The 21209-nt window shown below is 37.9% G+C and overlaps 1 protein-coding gene across 1 annotated transcript in view; it reads left to right on the top strand.

Annotated features, from left to right (window-relative positions):
* Positions 1–21209, top strand: part of DCC (DCC netrin 1 receptor) — a 450546-nt gene that overhangs the window by 175292 nt on the left and 254045 nt on the right. The window contains exon 5 of the mRNA XM_039322125.1: positions 9454–9608. Within this exon, the coding sequence (XP_039178059.1) occupies positions 9454–9608 (155 nt within the window). The remainder of the gene's footprint in view (positions 1–9453; positions 9609–21209) is intronic.

The raw sequence follows: 21209 nt of genomic DNA on the forward strand, positions 1-21209 counted from the left end.
TATTCACCTCTAATCTTTTTCTTGACTTCAGTGTGCTTGATGTTGTCAGCTTGAAGGATACCCAAGTATTTGTAGTACTCTTCCTCATCCAGACTCTTAATGTTATTTTCGTGGGGCATCTTGATTCCTTCAGTTTTCATTATTTTTCCTTGTTTGATAGTAAGTGTGGCACATTTGTCCAAGCCAAACTCCATTACAATATCTTGGCTATATATACGGACAGTGTTGAGCAGCGATTCTATTTCAGATGATGTTTTTCCATACAGCTTCAGATCATCCATATAAAGGAGGTGGGATAGTCTGGCAGATGTTTTTGATGTTTGATAGCCATGTCCTGAGTTATTCAGTATTGTTGACAGAGGAAACAGTGCAATAACAAATAGTAATGGTGATAATGAATCTCCTTGAAATATTCCTCTCTTGATATTAACCTCTCCCAGCCTCTCACCATTGATCTGCAACTGTGTCTTCCATTGTTGTTGTTGTTATTATTATTATTATTATTATTATTATTATTATTATTATTATTATTTCACAGAGTATATTGTAGATGCAGATATGAGCAGCATGATGGCCTAGTGGTGAAGATGCTCAATCCTAAGTAGCAGATGTTTCTCTCCTAGACACAAAGAAAAAATATCTGCTGTGAACTCTGTGTAGGCATCAGGAAGGGCATCTGACCAGTAAATGCTCAGCTCTATCCAGTTGCTCTACCCCAAATTAAGGGATTACAGGGTTGTAAAAGGGAGATTTATTGTAGATGAAGATAGTAGAGATCTCAGTCTGGCAAGATAGGTATAAAAAAATTAAAGAAATCAGCTTTGGGCTTGGCAGCTATGTATATATCAGATTTTATTTGTATACTACATTTTATCTCTAGGCTATAAGGGACTGAAGAGGCCAAATGATTTTAATAGCTTTTAAATTCATTTGTAAAAAGTAGCTTGAGGAAGTAGGAAAGAGAAATAATGCCAAATGTGAGCCCATTTTTCTGTTACTGAGTATTGTACAATCAGAAATGCTTCCAAGATTCTTTTACCTTGAAGCAACTAATTAGATATTTAATAGATTACAGCCGCAGTTGTCAGCTACCTACTAAATGTGCAAAAATGGTGCAATTACATTTTATCTCTCTGATACATTTACAAATGTTGTTCTACCTTTTTTATACAAACTGCCACTAGAGAGTTCCATCTTTTGGAATCATTATTTGAAGCTATCTTTCATTTACTTAGCAATTTTCTCATTTTCTCCATGACTTCTCAGCATGTCCTCACTGCCAATACATTTTAAAATAATCTTTCATTATTACTATTTTTATTAGCATTATGAAGCATTTTGCATTTTTGTTTAATCATCTGAATTTTTGAAAACCTCAAAGCCCCAAAATGTGATTCACTGTTGCTGGTTGACTGAGGAGCCATTGTGCAGATCTGCTCATTTTTTAATTCATATTCTGCCTTTATTATTTTCTATAAATAATTGAAGGCAACAAATTCCTTCTTCCTCATAGTTTCCCTACAACAACCCAGTGAGGTGAGTTGGACTGAGAGACAGTATCTGGCCCAAAGTCACTCACTCGGTTTTTATGCCAAAGGTGGGACTAGATTTCACAGTCTCCTGATGATTGGCCCAAAGTGAACTAGCTGGCTTTTATGCCTAAAGCAGGATTAGAACTCACAGTCTCTTGGTGATTGGCCCAAAGTCATACAGCTGGCTTTCATGTCTAAGGCTGAACTAGAACTCAGAGTCTCCTGGTTTCTAGGCCAGCACCTTCACTACTACACCAAACTGGCTCTTATATACTTCATTGAAGACTTACAATAGCAGTAGCATTGAGACTTATATACCACTTCATAGTGTTTTACAGCCCTTTCTAAGCAGTTTACAGAGTCAGCATATTGACCCCAACAATTTGAGTCTTCATTTTAGTGATCTTGGAAGGATGGAAGGTGAGTTAACCCTGAGCCAATAAGAATCGAACTGCTGGCAGTCAGCAGAATTAGCCTGCAATACTGAATTCCAACCACTGCACCACCATGGCTCTTATACAGTATCCAATGGGTCATATTTTTCCCCCCAAGTCATGAGTCACAGATAGTGAGGAATGCAGGATGATAAATTTAAAAAAATGCATGTGACTATAGTTATGCTGTCTGCAAGTCACTTTTCATCATTCTTCAAGTCTGCATTAAGGTTTTTTTCAGGATAGTGACTGCAGTTAACTGTTAAATACTGGGACTGCACTTTGAAAACTGGTTGGGAGAGGACAACGATACAGCTATGATCAGGAAAAATGATTCACATTTAATTTAATTTAAATTTAATATCCTTCAAATCAAATTAATTCAGAATAATCAATATGCTTACTCTTCAGATATTTGCTCATAAGGCCATTGCAAAGTAGTTTAATTGATCTTGATGAAGAAATGTATACTATGAGTATCTTCATTGAGATAAAGGCACTGAGATTTGTTAATATAAGCACTTTTTCCTATTAACTCCCCATAAGATGTGGTCTCTGGCCATACCATAGAAGAGAATGTTGCTATCATTATACCCAATAATGGACATAAAAATTGCTATATTGATTTGTTGTTTAATTATGTTCCATCCTGTTGTTTTCAATTCAGTACTAATCACCTTGATTAACATTATACTGATAAACTATTTCACTCTGTACAGAATATTACTTATATTCTCCTCTTAATCAAACACAAAAAACATACAGAAAATTCACTTTGAGATAACTGCTTCAGTCAGTATCCCTAGATAAGAAGAAATAAGCCCCATTCAGTTGACAACCTGGATTTTATACTTTCTTTAATAAGATTATGACCTTAAAATGTATAATTTGCGATATATATAGAGGCAAAATCACTCACTTCCAAATAATCATAGGTGAAGTCTTGAAACAGTTGTTGTCATTTTGGGATGAATCAAGTGCAGGTAAGAACTAAAATAGAATAATAGGGTGCAAACAGCCAAAACATGTGATAAAAATAAGCATTTATCAGATAGGACATAAACAAAAAACTATGACTTATAGATTGGCTAAAGAACTGTAAAAGAAGAAGTAAAAATACCAATCAGCAACATAAAATTCATCTCCTTTTTTCTCTGGCTCCTTCCTTGGGACACTTACCATTTATACAGGACACGGGAGTAGCTCTGCCTAGGCAGGTGAAGCCAGATTAAGGAGATCTGACAGGAAAGCAAAGGTTTCCATCAGAAAAAGAGAAGAAAATATTATTATGTTATATTACAAGAAAATATTAGGGCAGTGACCCACAGGTCTCCAGTAGATTCACTACAACTGTGCTTCTGTGGGTAAGTCTTGTCTAACTGCTAAAGACTAGAACTTTCTCCAGCAAACAAAATTTTGTAGTTTTGGTTTAGGAGCTTATCAACCTCATGAAAAAATCTTCCACAAGATCCCTGATCCCACAAGTGACCACCAGACAGCTCACTCCATCTAACATGCCTGTTTCAGTCTTTCTTGCCTTCCCTCTCCCATTCTTCCTATCTGTCTGTCTGTCTGTCTCTCTCTCTGTCTCTGTCTCTCTCTCTCTCTTGGTCTCTCTCTCTCTGTCTCTCTCTGTCTCTCTCTCTCTCACACACACACACACAGAGAGAGAGAGAGAGAGAGAGGGAGGGAGTGGGAGAGAGAGAGAGAGAGAGAGAGAGAGAGAGAGAGAGAGAGAGAGAGAGATAGGCTAAGTTACTCTATTGCTTATAGGTTCATGCTTTCCAGGAGAACCTTAAGGCCATTTCTGACAGCAGCATTCCCCATGTTTGGAGGAATTCGGGTTTAGCTCAGGTATAGTAGTGGTGCTCATCATAGAGATAAGGGAAGGCCAGTGAAGAGATTACATTCTGGTGAGAGAGAAGTTCTCTGAGGATGGGTTCCAACACAAATCCCAAAGCTCGGAAGACTACCCAAATTGGATCCTGCAACATTATCCTGGGACACATATATTTGCTTTCATTCACCATAAGACAAATGCTGTGGGTCAATGGCTCTTAAACTGGCAGACTTTCCTCTTGAAAACAGATACATGTGGGTCGGGCTAATGCTAACTAACTGGTCATGAACCAAAATTAGAAGATAAACTAATGGCTTTTCAGAGACTAGATCAATAGATTTCCACAAAGCCAATAAATGTTTCATAGGCTTCTAACAGAGGTCAGTAAAAAATAAATAAAGACGGGACAGCTGATACTAACAAATGTATTTTATGTCCATTTGTTACATCAGACCACCATTTACAAAATGCAGAAGTTACTTACACTTCTGCCATAATTTGTAACATGGTTCAATATGGTGCACAATGCTGGTTGAAGCAAATAGCTTCAGGGGAGCTCCAGAGTGCTATTTCAGTTGCATTAACATTTCACTTGCATTAAAAATTACCAACTGTTGCCAACTTTGGAGGAGCTCAATAGCTGTGGACCTTCAGGTCTATGGAGATTCCCAGTCATCCAGGTCATGGTTCTTCCGAAGTTGCTTTTTCAACTGGACTTTGTTTTTTCTTTTCATTTCTCATCCAAGAAGCTTCTTCAATGGACCTTCATGTTGTCTCTTCCTGCTTTATGTCAGCCAAACTATTGTTGTCAATATTTGCAATCAAATTCACAACTTTAAACAACAACAAAAATCACCTAAATGTAGGATTTTGGAAATTCTGTATACCAAAGTAACTTTACTAAAATCTGTTAGCAAAAATAGAGTGTTCAGTTGAAATACTTGGCTCATTTTTCATGAGAATTATACACATGCCTACATACTCACCCACACATATTGATGTTGAAATGTGATAGGTCAAAAAAAGAAAAAAGAAATTGGATAAAAATCAAACCTTGGATATTTTTCAAACACCAGGAGAAACTGCAGAGGAGCTTTTAATAAAGATAAACCTAAAGCCTTAGCCTTCATAATCCTATCTATTCCATCCTTGTCTAAAATTCAGAAGAAACCCTATGCTACTATATGAGTGAAACAAATGGGAGCGAGTAGCATAAAACATTCACTTGGTTTGCACAACATTAACTGCAAGTGAACATTTTTGGTGAATAAATATGAAAGACTGTAGCCGTAGTCAAATGGGATCAGATGCTGCAATTGACATTCGGAGTTAAGCATTGTTAACCTGCCTTCCAGTGACTCAGTTATCAACATTTTTTTATGGCTGAACCATTTTATTTTGCAGTCCTTGTAGAAAATCTCTATATTTCTAGTAAGCACACAAGATGAGAGTAATGAGAATGAAGCAAAGCATGATTTAACTTTGGAGGTGGGTTGGGGGGATGGATTAAGCTGGGTCCACTGCATTTGTTTCAGATCTGATGTCAGTGAAAATAGAGCACACCAAAAGAATTATGGACAGAATTACTGCTGAAAACCGTGTTTGTATCTATGTTTGCTTTGAAAAATTCTCACCCAGACACATATTTAATAGTCTGTAATTGTTTGAGTTCTTAACCCATTACTCAGTATTCCTCTGAGCAAATTTGAAATATTTAATTTTTTTGTCATGCTTCATTTCTTATTTAATTTTGTTTATATCACAATAGGTTAAAGAGTGGCTGTGAAATAAATATTGGAAGTCAGGAATGAAGAAAGAAAAATGTTATCATTTCTCCTTTGCACATAATAGATTAGTTAATTTGGGGCCCTTAATTGGTGATCTATGGCATAACAAGGATTCCACGCAATATGAAATTAAGTTGTTTGTTTGTTTTATAAAACAAACAAAACAAGTTGTTAAAAAAATAAAACACTATTATCTGACAAAATAGAGACTCACCTAAAGTACTTTAGTACAATGAAATAATATCTGTCAAGTGTGAGAAAATCAGGAAGTCTAGGAAATTCAAAAGAATATAAAGGTTTATTGTAAGCTTGTGCTCTCTATAAGAATCTGAACTACTAACAGTCAAAGCAAATTGACAGTAGATAAGACTCAACAGAATTCAAGGTGGGCTGGATTTAGATCTCTTGTGGATGCAAAGAGACTTGAGACTGATGACCCACTTGATCCCTCCCTCAGGCACAGTCTGGTCATCTCCTACAAGGTCAAATGTAATGAAATATTAAATTTATTATTTATTTATTTTTATTTTATGAGACTTATATACCGTTTTAAGTGCAAGCACTCTCTAAGCGATGTACACCAGTAAGCAATGTATATATATATTTACATTGCCCCCAACAATCTGGGTCCTCATTTTACCTACCTCGGAAGGATGGAAGGCTGAGTCAACCTTGAGCCGGTGAGATTTGAACCACTGACCTGTTGAACACAGTCAGCTAAAGTGGCCTGCAGTACTGCACTCTAACTGCTGCGCCACCTCGGCTCTTTTTGAATATTAAATATCTCTGAATGCTAATGTTTACTTTTAAAAAAAAATATTTCAAACTAATATTATCCAAGGAAGGGGCATCCATGGTGTTTTTAATCCTTTCTCATTGTCTTAATTTTCCAGATGAAAAATTTTGCTATTTGCAAAATAGGAATTTCAAAGATTTTTTTAAGGGAAACTAACAAGGGGAGAAAAAAAAATGTCCTTATATCATGGATAAGAAAATAGACCAATTAACTATGCTAAATAGCTTGAACCGATTTCCTGGAGACAGATTTTGAAATTAATCTGAGGGCTTAATTAACCCACATTTTCATGAGGGCTACAGGTTGTTCTCATAGCTTGCACAAGTTTCTTAAAGAGTCCATGGTTAAAATTAGCAGAGGCATTATATAATAATAGTTTGAGATCAGCTGAGTTTTTGATTGGTATTGATATAATGAGGTGGGTTTTTCAGGAAAGTGATTATAATGTAGAGTTAAAGGATGGAAATAGAGTTCGGCTGCCACACATTGGTGCAATATTCAGCTGCCTTTTTAAATAACAGAATAACAAAATTGGAAGGTGTTCTAGTCCAGGGCTTTTCAACCAGTGGTATGGGTACCACCTGTGGTACATTGGCACCTGGCAGGTGGTACGTGACCATCCTAAAAGTGGTAGCAAGGGAGGGGAATGAGCTGAACCGGTGGCAGCACCCCACAAGCCTGAGCGAGAGATGACTGGAGCTGCAGGGCTGTCAGGGATCAGCGGAAGCACCAGAATCAGTGCCAGGCTCCAGCTGGAGCTTGGCGCTGATCCTGGTGCTTCTGCTGAGTCCAGAAGAAGTGCCAATCAGCTGGAATGTTGCAACATCTCCAGGGTCTTGTGATTTACATTCAGATGCTTGGCAACTGATTCATATTTATGACGGTCACAGTGTCCCAGGGTCATGTGAAGTGACCAAAACCTGCTGCAACTACCCAGCAGACGGGAGGAATAAAAACCAAACATCCCCCCCACCCCACTCCCACTGCCAATCCTCAACAGAAATGCTCACAACAATGAAAACCTCGGACAAGAGGAAGAGCACCACCAGGTGGGCAGGCAGGTGACTTGCTTGGCTGTGCTTTGGGAGGCACTTTTTTCAGTGCCATTGTAACTTGGAACAGTCACTAAGCAACTGTTGTAAGTCAAGAATTATCTGTACTTTATCACTTTTTTCCTTTTGGGGGGGTCATCAGGTTTTTGACATCTTGCTAGGTGACTGGTGGTACTCAGATATTGCCATATCTAAAATGGTACAATGGGTGAAAAGGTTGAAAAGCCCTGGTCTAGTCGAACCTCTTGCTCAAGCAAGAGACATTATACCATTTCAAACATATGGTTGTCCAATCTCTTCTTAAAAACCTACAGTGATGGAGCATCCACAACTTTTGTTTAATTGTTCTAACTATTAGAAAATTTCTCCTTATTTCTAGACTGGTTCTTTCCTTGATTAGTTTCCATCCATTTTTTCTTGTTCTACTTTCAATTAAATATTCCCAGCTTGGATTTGAGCACAGCTCAGCTGTGGCCACAAGAACTAATTTATTTGGAAGTCCCCAAGTAACATTCCTTGTAACCTGATGCTTCATTCTCCTTCACCAGTTGCAGGGTTTTCTTGGACAATCAAGATCCATCCATCCATCCATCCATCCATTATATTAGTCTATAGCCACTAATCTCACAAAATGTGACTCTGGGCAGCACAGACCGTACACTGAGGTCAGATCTGGAGCAAGTGCAGAGCTAGAAGCAGTGAGATATGATTGTTCTTCACCTTGGGTCCTAGGTCCTAATCCTTCAGAGTCTCAGGTCTCATTTTGCTTTTCTACCTCCTCTTCTGGTGATTGATATCTATCATCTGTATAGTTTGTCCAGCCTGCTCTTAAATTCTAAATCATCGACCTGGGATAAGTACACAGTTTGAGGATGGACAGATGAACCTCTTACAGCTTCACAAATTCGGTGCAACTTCACTCAGTTCCTAAACAGCTGATTCATTTGTTCTAACCAGAGCTGCTTATGAATGTTGTTTGAGAAATAGTTTCAGTTTGTTGTGTTTATTTTTTTTCTTTACTAATAAGCTTCAACTTTACTATCCAGGTTTCTGATTTCCCCTGCTTATTTCTCCTGTCCCTTTGGATGGACTTCCCAGCAAGGGTCTAATACACGGGTGTCAAACTTGCAATGTCACGTGATGTGTTGCAACGTATCGCGACTTTTTTCCCATTGCTGGCAATGGGGTGGGTGCAGTTTTGGTGTGACGCATCCGGCCCATGGGCTGGCAGTTTGACACCCCTGGTCTAATATAACCTTCCATACAAATCTGGCTGTGGTATTCTAGCCTCATCCTGCATGGACTTGTGTTGTTAGTGCTCAGCACAGCTCAAAGCATAAAATTTCTTTCATGGAGAGATTTCCACCAAGTTAAAATCGGTTAGATGTTTATTATTTATGATAAACAATTGTTTATTGCTACCATATTATAAAGTTGGGTTGATTGACATTTTTAACAATATATTTCTGAATAATGCATAATATTCGTACCAATTACAGTAACTGCAACAAACAGTTACAATGAATGCCATAGCTACTATGTCATAAGTAGTAAATTTGGACAGATGTCATGAAGGAGTTGAGGTGAGGGGATTTTTCTTTCTGTAACTATTGAAGATGCTCATTGTTTTACTTTATTTTCCACTTCAGTGGTTCTAAAAAAAATTTAGTACTAGCTGATGCTTTAATCTTCTATTCCGATCCATTTTTTAACATTTATGCTTGTCAGTATTTTTGTTTTATCACTTTAGATTTTGCTTTTCTGTTATGTGATAAGATATTGATGATTCGCTGGTAGGTACTGTATTGAGAACCTAATAAAAAGAGATGTATAAAATGATAATGATCATAAAAAAGATAGGAAGTCCTCTTTCTATTGTTTAGTCTAGACAGTTCATCACAGACATTCCTCAATTTGCTCTCTCTTATGATCAGATGAATCCTCCTAGAACATTAGTTGGACATTTTTCATCTTGACATTTGTGTTTCTTGCAATTTCTCTTTTTTGGTTAGGGAGAGAGCATTGAATACCTCCCAATCTGGGTTGTTGCAGCTTACAGTGGGGAATCTGAAACCTGAAGAGACCTATACATTCCGAGTAGTGGCATACAATGAATGGGGACCGGGAGAAAGTTCACAGCCTATCAAGGTGGCAACACAACCTGAGTGTAAGTACATTAATTGGGTTCTAATTGGGTTTTGATGTTCCTGCAGTCATTTTTAGTCTGCTTATGTATGTAAAGTGGTATGGTATGGTATGGTATGGTATGGTATGGTATGGTATGGTATGGTATGGTATGCTTGGTATGGTATGGTATGGTATGGTATGCTTGGTATGGTATGGTATGGTATGGTACTCTATGGTAAAGTACTGTATGGTATGTTATGGTACACTATAATATGGTATTTATTTATTTATTAAATTTATTTGCCACCCATCTCGCTGTGGGGCTACTCTGGGCAGCTTACAGTAGTAAAACATAAAAAATGATAAAAAAAAATTTATATAAGCATAACAAGAAATAAAGAAATAAAACAATAAAAATAGACAGTGGAAGTACAATAATATGAAATCAAAAAGATGGGGAGGAGCAGGAAGCAGAGGTGGGCAGATGAGCTCAGCTGATTAATCCAGCAGCCACCTCCAGTGATGTACTCTCCTACTAGATCCTCAGGCCAACTGGCAGAGTCAGATCTTCAGGCCCTTGCGGAAGGATAGGAGCAAGCCTCAGCCTGGGGGGGGGGCAGGATGTTCCAGAGGGGTGGTTCTTTTTCTGGATACTGTCAGTCGGAGTTCCTTGACTGGCAGGATCTTCAACAGCCTCCTCTGCCAGCATGAGTAGGACAGGTTAACAGGACAAGACAGTTCATCAAGTAATCTGGACCTCTACATGAAGAGCTTTAAAGGTCCTAACAAACTCCTTGAACAGCACCCAGAAGCAAACCGGCAGCCAGCAAAGCTAATGAAGCGGTGGTATAACATGGGTCATTTTATGCGCCCCAAAGACTGCTTGTGCTGTTTTTGTACCGGTTGAGGCTTCCAAATGCATTTCAAGAGTAGCCTCATAGATATGGCATGGTATGGCAGGTCCTTTACATTTACGACCTTTGAGGCATCCCCATGATCACGGGATCAAAATTCAGATGCCTGGCAACTGGTTCTTATTTATGACCATTGCTGTATCTCAGGGTCATGTGATCACCTTTTGTGACCTTCAGACAAGCAAAGTCAATGGGGAAGCCAGATTAACTTAACTGGTTACTAACTTATCAACTGCAGTGATGCACTCAGCAACTGTGGCAAGAAAGGTTGTGAAATGGAGCAAAACTCACTTAACAAATGTCTCACTTAACAACAGGGCTCAATTGTGATCGTAAGTCGAGGACTAACTGTACTGGATGATCTGGCTCTTCCTGGCAGAGGACCTGACTAGGGATAGAGACTTCTACACATATGCCACAATGACAGGCGCTCTGATAGTCTTTTTGGTAACAGCATATGATTGCGTACTCCATATCAATATTGGTTAATGTAAGCTTAATAGGAAGAACTGTCAATTATACCTCAGAGTAATTGAACTAAATTGCAGTTTAGTAGTTTGTACAGCTGACAGTCTGTAAAACATTTCTATGTTTGCCATTGCTATGTCCTATTAGAATGATATGGCACTCATTGTTACACCCTTTCCTCGCCAAACAGAATTTTTAAAGGACAAAACATACCTTGGTGCTTGAAATGCTGTTAAGGAAAGGAACTACCAGCATTTTTATGTATGTGCATATGTATGCCTTTGAGTCAATTTTTGACTCCCAATGACTGCCTGGATTAGTCCTTGCAGCTGTTTTGGCAAACTTAAGTGGTTTGCCCTTGTCTCCATTTTAGGGCTGAGAGAAAGTAGCTGTCTCAAAGTCACTCAGCCAGCTTTGTGCCTAAGGCAGGATTAGAATCCGTAGTCTCCCAGTTTCTTGCCTGATGGCTTTAACCACTATGCCAAACTGACTGTACCAAAAGGAAGCTCAGGTAGACCTTGACTTCTGAACACAATTAGGATGAGAATTTTCACTGTTAAGCAAGGCAGCACCTGATTTTACAATCATTTTTTGCCATAATTGCTAAGCGAATCACTGCAGTTGTAAAGTAAATCATGAGGACATTAAGTGGATTCAGATTTCCTCCCCCCCCCCCACATTGACTTTGCTTGTCAAAAACTGGCTGGGAAACTTGCAAATGGCAATCACCTAATATTGCATCCATTGTGAATACATGCCAGTTGTCAAGTGGCTGAGTTTTGATCACACGGCAATGGAGATACTGCGACAATTGTGACCAGGGTCATTGTAACTTTGGACACTTGCTAAACAAATGTTTGTAGCTCAAGAATTACCTCTATATATACCCATATATAATTTCTATATACCCATCTGGACCTGCCTAAATGCTTATGTATGGAGCAAAGGAAAAGCAAGAAAAGATGTCTTATTGGTTAAGACCAGTGGGAATCTTAACATTTTTAGAAGGTTCAAGGAGAATTGCCCTTACTTATTATTGCAAAACAAAATTATTGTTTCCATGGTTCATGAGACTGATGAGAGCCAAAGAACAATTCCAAAGTCTTTAGCAAGTCAAAGGTTCACAGTTCCTACTGTGTACCTCACTGTCCTTCATATGAGCCCCATGGTTAAAGTGCAGCATCACGGGTAAAACTCTGTTCACAACCTGGAGTTTGATCCCGATGGAGCTCAAGGTTGACTCAGCCTTCCAAACTTCCAAGGTTGGTAAAATGGGGACCCATATTGTTGAGGGTAATATGCAGATAATGCTTCTACATTGTAAACTGTCAGAGAGTGCTGTAAAGTGCTATGGGATGGTATATAAGTCTAAATGCTATTGCTAGCATATATCTCAGTCTTCTGCAGTCTGATAATTTTTCAGAATAGAAGATTTCCAAACACTGCTTCTGTCCCATATGCTGAAGTTTCTTTTGGGTAAAGTCTGACTGTCTGCAGAATGCCCAGAGTAGAGTTATTATGAAAATAATTCTAGAAAAGTAGAAGGTATATATCAGTATAGAACTTAACATGTTAGCAATATTTTACAACCTTGAGACTTATTGCAATATTCCTGGGACAAGAGAGACATATCTCATTTTTAACAGTGCTGGAGATGAGCATGAGGCCATCAGGAGTAAGCGTGATGGGGAAATAAAATAAAATATTTGACAAGTAAGAAAGGGCACCCTTTTACAATTCAACTCAAATGTGGAGTGGGAGATGTTATTCTATTTTTCTTTCTTTAAACACCAATACTTTAAGAAATTGATAGTGGTAGCAATTTGAATAGAACAACTGATAGGGAAGCAAACTCTTGGAGTTTGGAGTCAATGTTGTGGCACTTGGCTCATAGCCTTCAGTGCTTAATGACTGGTTTTGTAAATCTCCTGTTGACAGTGTGTGGTCCTTGAACAAAACCTTTATTTGACACACTTCACTATATTATTTCTTCATATACTCAGCTTGTATACAATTTGGAGTCAGGAACCACATCACATTTGAATGACTTCATTGCCCAAAAAGATATTTTGTTTTAAAGGTAGTTGTTCTGCACAGAGAATCCAAATTTGATTTATTTAACATGCAAACAAATTAACATTACATTCATTTTGATACATATGAGGAAAAAAACCATCACCCTAAGGTTAGTTTTATCACCGTGGTGGTTATTCCAAAGAGACTGCTCTTCTCTTCTTTAGTCCAGATCTTTTGGAATAAGGGAATATTGCACTAGACTATTATTCATTCATTCATTTTCTATAGCTGTGCTACTCAACCAAGTGACTTTGGGTGGCTTACATTTTTAAAATTATAAAACAATTAAAAGAAACATTAAAACAATATTGAAAAAAGTCTTCCATAGATGGTGAGACTGATGAGATGCCAAGAATAATTCCAGATTCGTTAGCAAGTAAAAGATTTGCAGAGAAGTGATAGAATAGAATAGAATAGAATAGAATAGAATAGAATAGAATAGAATAGAATAGAATAGAACTTGGAGTTCTTCTAGTCCAACCTACTGCTTAAGTAGGAGACCCTATACCATTTCAGACAAGTGGCTGTCTAGTCTCCTTTTAAAAACCTCCAGGAATGAAGCACCCACAACGTCTGAAGGGAAGCTATTCCACTGCTTAATTCTTCTCACTGTTAGGAAACTTCTCCTTAATTCCAGGTTGCTTCTCTCCTTGATTAGTTTCCATCTGTTGTTTCTTGTCCTGCCTTCTGGTGATTTGGAAAATAAGTTGACCTCCTCTTCTTTGTGGCAGTCCCTCAAATATTGAAATATTGCTATCATGTCACCCCTAGTCCTTCTTTTCTCTAGAATAGCCAAACCCAGTTCCTGCAACCATTCTTCATATGTTTTAGTCTCCAGGCCTTTAATCATCTTTGTTGCTCTTCTCCACACTTTTCCAAAGTTTCAACATCTTTTTTGTAATGTGGTGATCAAAACTGGATGCACTATTCCAAGTGTGGTCTTACTAAAGTACTAAAGTGGTACTAATACTTCACGTGATTTTGATTCTATGCCTCTGTTTATACAACCAATGATTGTATTAGCTTTTTTGGCTACTATGGGGAAAAGACAAAGTGGAACCTTGTTGGATGAGGCAATTTATAGTCCAATCCCCTATTAAACGCATCCTATGGAAGGAAACCATAGAAACCAATGGTGTCATTAGAGAAGTGGACCCTCAAATGTGGGTGGGCCTAATAACAAGAACCCTTGTTCAATATTTAGAAGGAAGATTGAGACGTGACTTGTTTCTCATCTGGACTGAGTACCCAATACATGCTCACCACTCCTCATTACTTTAAGGACCTAAAAGACATAGAAAAGAGAAGGTCTTTCAATAGAAGTACAGCATCTTTTTTTGCTGAGAACTGAATGGAATATCCTAGCAAACATTATGTGCATAACATGACTCATTCTCTCAGTCTACAGTAGTAAAAGAAGCATTCTTTACCACAGTTTTTCCTGGAAAGACATCTGCAATAATAATAATAATAATAATAATAATAATAATAATAATAATAATAATAATAATAATAAAGTTGGAAGGGATCTGGGAAGTCATCGAGTCCAACCCCCTGCTCAGGCAGGAAACCCTACACCATTTCGGACAGATGGCTGTCCAGTCTCTTCTTAAAAACTTCCAGTGTTGGAGCATTCACCGCTTCAGGAGGCAGGTTGTTCCACTGGTTAATTGTTCTAACTGTCAGGAAGTTTCTCCTTAGTTCTAGGTTGCTTCTCTCCTTGATTAGTTTCCATCCGTTGCTTCCTATCCTGCCTTCAGGTGCTTTGGAGAATAATTCTGATTTTATCTTGTAGTGGAATTTCTGTATTTGTGTTTGTGTGTGTGTTTGTGAATGAGTGGATAGGCACCTTCAAGTCAGTTTTTAACTCCTGGTGACTGCTTCATTCTGCTGTTGTAGCTACCTCAAGTATAATTCAAGTCTTCATGTAGTCAGTTTTCTGACCTGGTCTACCTCATAGGTCTGACAGGAAAAACATGTTTACCAGTTATTATGGTTTCTCAGAACCAAATACTGTTCCTCTGTAGCAGGGGTGTCAAACTGCTGGCCCACGGGCTGGACATGTGATGACGAAACTCTGGCCAAACCGAGGGAAAAAGCTCCAATACGTCATGCGATGTCACGTGATGTCGCGAGTTTGACATGTCTGTCATATATATATATATATATATATATATATATATATATATATATATATATATATATATATATATATATATATATATATTTGGAGTGGAACTGTAGCCAGGATTTTGGGAATAAAAAGATGGGCGTGGAAAAAGACTTATCTTTCCCTTGGAAGGAATTCAGCCTATGATGCGATTCCATCACACAGATTGTAACAGAATAGAGGCCTTCATTTTAGGGGATTGAATAAATAAATAAAATGGTGAAGTAAAGCTGACAGTCTTTTAATTCACTTTTTGAATTTGCAGTTTTTTGTTAGATTTATCAGTACACTGTGCATGACTAAAGTAAATAAACCCATCATCCTGTGATAGACACCTGCATGGTGTCAGAATGTACTTGCCAGTCAGCTGGGATTAAATTCTGCAGTTAATCATACTATACTATTTTGTGAGAGCAGCTTTAAATGAAGACAAAATCCTGCATCCTGAATAACTGTATTAGATCAATACCATCAACTTGCTTTTAGCTTTAGACTTCAATATGTAAGACAAGGAAATGAACATAACTTTTAATACAAAGCCAAGGTACTGGTCATTTGAGTCAAGTTTTAAAATCAATATTTCCTTCCTGATTTATCTCAAAGAAATTATGTATGGGAAAGAGCTGCAGTGAATATTAGAAAGACAGTTGTGAAGAGCAATGTGTTTCCAGTGTTTAAATTAAGGTATCTTTGTATGGAGTAGCATAGAGCATTAAAAACTCCTGTAATATATTGTGTCAGAAACTCTGTGTGAAGCATCTCATTTTGTTTTAACTTTCTCCAACTTGAAGTCTTACAAATATGTTGGATGACACCTATTAGTACAGGTCAATAACTCATGACCAAATTAGTAGACCAGCAAAACACTGTGGACGTAGTATACTTAGATTTCAGTAAGGTATTTGACAAAGTAGACCACAACCTGCTGCTTAGTAAGCTAGAAAAAGGTGGGATAGACAACATCACCATCAATGGATCTGTAGCTGGCTGACAAACTGTATTCAATGAGTAGTCCTCAATGGTACTACATCCACATGGAGAGAAGTAAGCAGTGGGGTACCACAAGGCTCCATCTTAGGCCTAGTGCTCTTTAATATCTTCATAAATGACTTAGATGAGGGAATAGAATGAGAACTCATCAAATTTGCAGATGACATTAAACTGGCAGGAATAGCCAACACCCCAGAAGACAAGCTCAGAATCCAAAAAGATCTTGAAAAACTTGAACAATGGGCCCTATCCAACAAAATGAATTGTAATGTGGAGAAAAGCAAAGTTTTATATTTAGACAGAAAAAATCAAAGGTACAGGTACAGATTAGACGAGACCTGGCTCAAGTACAGTAACTGTGAGAGGGACCTTGGGGTCCTAGTGGATGTTCACTTGACTATGAGCCAGCAGTGTGCAGCAGCAGCCAAAAAAGCTAATACAATCCTGGTTGTATAAACAGAGGCATAGAATCAAGATAACACAAAGTATTAGTACCACTTTATAAAACCCTAATAAGATGACACCTAGAATACTGCAAGAAATTTTGGTCACCATACTACAAAAAGGATGCTGAGACTTTGGGAAAAGTTCAGAGAAGAGCAACTAAAATGATCAAAGGCCTGGAGACTAAAACATATGAAGAACAGCTGCAGGACTTGGGTTTCGCTAGTCTAAAGAAAAGAAGAAACAGAGGTGACATGATAGCAGTATTCCAATATTTGGGGGGCTACCCCAAAGAAGAGGGGGTCAATTCTCCAAAGCACCAGAGGGCAGGACAAGAAACAATGGTTGGAAACTGACCAAAGAGAGAAATAACCTGAAATTAAGGAGAAAGTTCCTAACAGTGAGGACAATTAGCTAGTGGAACAGCTTGCCTTCAGAAATCATGGGCTCTTCATCACTGGAGGATTTTAGGAAGAGACTGGACAATCACTTGTCTGAAATGGTATAGGTTTTCCTGCTTGAGCAGGGGCTGGACGAGAAGACCTCCAAGGTTCTATTCTATTCTATTCTATTCTATTCTATTCTATTCTATTCTATTCTATTCTATTCTATTCTATTCTTTATTGGGTGCCCTGCAGAGAATCATGGGAGCCATACCTCAGTTTATATGGAGAACATCAAGTTAAAGAAAAATGTTCTATTTTTGAAATCTTGGTAGATCACGTTCACCTGTTCTATGGTATCACGAGAAATTCTTTGACCTCAGATGCATTTGGTATTTAGGAGTCAAAGAGTACAAACGCTGTCCCTTGGGAATAATCTCTCCTTCCATAAAGAGCACATGGTTGTCCATTTACTGCATACAAAGATAAAGTCATAAGCAATGAAACAAGAGAATAGTCAATGTCAAGGACAAGCCAGGATTGATGGGCATTCTATGAAGCAGGAACCACAGATAAACCAGAAGTCTGAAGAGCAACTGTGGAGCACAGGACAAATCAAGAGAGAACCAAAGTACAAAAGCTAGAGGAGCAAATCAGAATTCAGGCAGAACTTGATGCTCAGGCAAGTGTCCCCTCCAACTGCCAGTTTTTTCTATTGGCTTTCTTCCAAGAAGAATCTGAGGGTCATTATGGGTGACTAAAAAGATTAAAGCAGAGCATTCTTCACTGAAATGGCTACCAGGTTCAGTCCAGTAGTTCACTATGCAAGGCAGCTCCACGTAGGTAGAGGCCTTACAAAAGTTCCTACATATAATGTAGGAATTTTGTATTTGCTTCCATATTTAGTAACTTTTATTGTTGTTATTTAGTTGCTCAGTTGTGTTCAACTCTTTGTGACCTCATGGACTACAGCACACCAGGCCTCCCTGTCCTCCACTGTTTCCTGGAGTCTGCCCAAATCTATGTCCATTGTGTGGATGACACTATCTAACCATCTCATCCTCTGCCATCCCCTTCCCCTTTTGTGTTCAATCTTTCCCAACATCAGAGTCTTTTCCAATGTGGCAAGAGATGTCATAAAATGGGGCAAAACTCACTTAACAACTGCCTTGTTTAGCAATGGAAATGTTAGTTGGGCTCGTAAGTTGAGGACTACCTGTATCTATTATGAGAACTTGAAAGATTCTCTTGATGCCAAAGGATAGATCTGACACCTGGACTTCTAAAGCAGTTAACTTTGATTTACAAAGGCACCTCTGTAGATAGAAAACACTGTGCTATATTATTTCATGCAGGGCTTTGGCTTCTAGATTTTCACTTTTTTTTTTCAGGAAAAAAAGACCAAGGTGCAAATCTTCTTCTCATTATGAAATATTTCATTCTTCAGAATAGCTAAAAGGCTGTGACCAATTTGCCTGCTTCATCTTTAGCTACACTGAGGGAAATTGTGATTAAATGGTTCCTTGAATAGCCCGATAGTATATTTTGTTCACTTTTGGGCCTGATATAATCTGAAAGGATTTGACAATTATTACAAAGTAAAACTGATCTAATCTTTCTCTTTGTGAGAGAACACAAATCATTTTAGATGCATTTGAGATTATTTTGGAAACTGCTGTCTGAAATCTACCACAAAAAGCTATTTGTCTTCTTCCAGCTTTCTCTATACCAGCCTGAATCTGCCAGGGAGGTAATGAATTTTTTATCTATGGAATTCCAAGAGTGAAATTGGCATAATCACTGCTGAGATTCAGTTAGTAACTAAATGTTTCTGATGTTCGAGAAAGATATGATGGCACCACTTTTTTTGTTATAATAATGACATTGATCGGCTTTGTATGGATAGGAATGAATTCAAAGGATTTAAGGGTGTGATCTTTCATCACATCTTCTCCATCAGAAATGGCTATCAAGAAAAGTCATTTTAGGAAAGCATGTGTAAAACTGCCCTGATAAATTCCCTCATTTCAGTTATTTTTTTTTTTCCCTGATTCTCATAGACCTTTTCAGATGTTTTTGATTGAGGGCAGCTTTCAATTTCATTTTATTCATATTCATTTTAGGTATCTACTTAGGAAAAATGAGGTGTAACTTAAATAAATGTATTCCATTTGCTTAAAATACTTTATATTAAGTGTGTGTGTTTGTACACACACACACACACACACATACACACATTTAGATATTCAGATCCTGTTTCTGTGAACAATGGTCTCTTCCCATATTAACATTTACTTTTGCTTTAGGCTGATTTCTTTATGGAGAGTATAATAATTGGGTCATATTTGTGAGAAGGATAGAATTTCATTTGTATTTCTGTGAATTCATGTGGAAATGTGTTAGAAGGTGTTCTTTTCAGCATACTATACAAGACTACAAAAAAGGAAAAAAGAAGAAAAAACTACCAATCTCTTAAGAGGATTTGTAATGCCTCTCAAACTAATTGCAATCATATAGTACATACTGTTGGATTATCATAAATTACCATTTGGGAGAAGCTTATAATAATCTTTTGGCCCACAACTTCAGGGCTTGGAAAACTTAACTAGATTCTACTGTTTCAGTCCAATAAGAGTGATGTCTGTACATTTTTTCATCTGTCCCCAAAACTTATCAACATCCATCTTTCTTCCACTAACATTCATCACAACCGCACTCATTTTTTCCTTTCTCTTTGGATGAACTTTTATAACACAGGGGTCCCCAATCCCTAGGCCGCAGACCAGTACCGGTCCATGGCCCATTAGGAACTGGACCATGCAAGTGTGCGAAGTTTCATGTGAACATACACAAGATTTAGATAATGTGTGAAACCATCCCCCCCCCAAGACTGTGGAAAAAAAATGTTTTCTAAGGAACCAGTCCCTAGTGCCCAAAAAGTTGGGATCCACTGTCTATCATTATGGGTTGATTGTTGGTTTCCACCAAATCTAAGTCAATAAAATCCATTAATCTAGTCCAGCCTGTAGGATTTACTGATCAACATTTTAAGGCTAAATGAAACATAGAATAACTTCTTTGTGAGATGCAGATTTCAACTTTTATGGATCAGCAGCAGTAAAAGTGTATATGTGCTGAGATATATATTTTTTTTGACAAATAGCTGTCATATCTTCCAAAATTGTTCAGAGCAGGGTAGCAGGGATTTCATTATGCTAATAATTACATTGCTTCCAAGCTTTCTGAAGCTGAATCAACCCACAGAGCCCAGAAGCAAATTTTCTAGAAATGTAATTAAAGCTGTTAACTGCAGTAAGACAAGAGAAGATGAAGAAGAAAAATCACAGACAATCAAATCACGCTCCTATTTGTTGATAGGCAAAGGGCTTCACAAACAGCTTGTGCTGGATTTTTTTTTCTGCAGAAAATTAGGAGGTGTAAAGCAAAGTGAATTGTATTCTTCAGGCTGTAAATAAAAAGACTGCTGTTTCTCATTATCAGGGCCACATAAGTAGGTAACATAAAGAGGAATGACTTCTAAGACTTCATCAGTCTACAAAACAGAAAAGAGGAATTCTCGGAGAATAACTTGTCTCAGATCTTAAAGATACCCTTCAGATACAGTACAATGTTGATGTGCCCCATCATTTTCCATGTAGGGCCATCTTGAAACTTGGTGAGACATTTAAAGAGAATAGATATAGGAAAAGAGCAGGCAGCACCTAGAGGGGAGTCAAGCAAGTCACTAGCCTAGAGTCCTTATGTTCCCACAATCTAAATCCAATCCCTCTTGAATTCCATTGACTCTTTTCTAGTGCCAAATTTAGTGCTGTTATTTGTGCAGATTCTTGTGTATAGGCAACAGCAATAATCTTAATTGGTATTCTATGCATGGCTTTGATTCTTTGCACCTCACATGGATGTCCCATTCAGGAATATCCTACAGTGGAAATGACCATCATCCCCTGCTCCCCCCCATTTTCCTATTCCTCTCTGTGGATTCAAATAGTAAATCCTGGGAATACAGATGATGGAGCATGTGTAGGAAAATGTTTGCAGTCAGCAGCGTAATGGCTGTCTGGTATACATGCTTATATCCTGCTTGTAAAGAGAAACCATGTTCCTGTGTTAGAAATTTCATAACAAACTGGAAAGTAATAACACTTGCACAAAAATGCATTGTTTTAGGGAGATTT

Source organism: Crotalus tigris, unplaced genomic scaffold (genome assembly GCF_016545835.1).
Source record: "Crotalus tigris isolate CLP2741 ecotype Arizona unplaced genomic scaffold, ASM1654583v1 scf7180000023830.6690815, whole genome shotgun sequence".
Classification (NCBI taxonomy): Eukaryota; Metazoa; Chordata; class Lepidosauria; order Squamata; family Viperidae; genus Crotalus; species Crotalus tigris.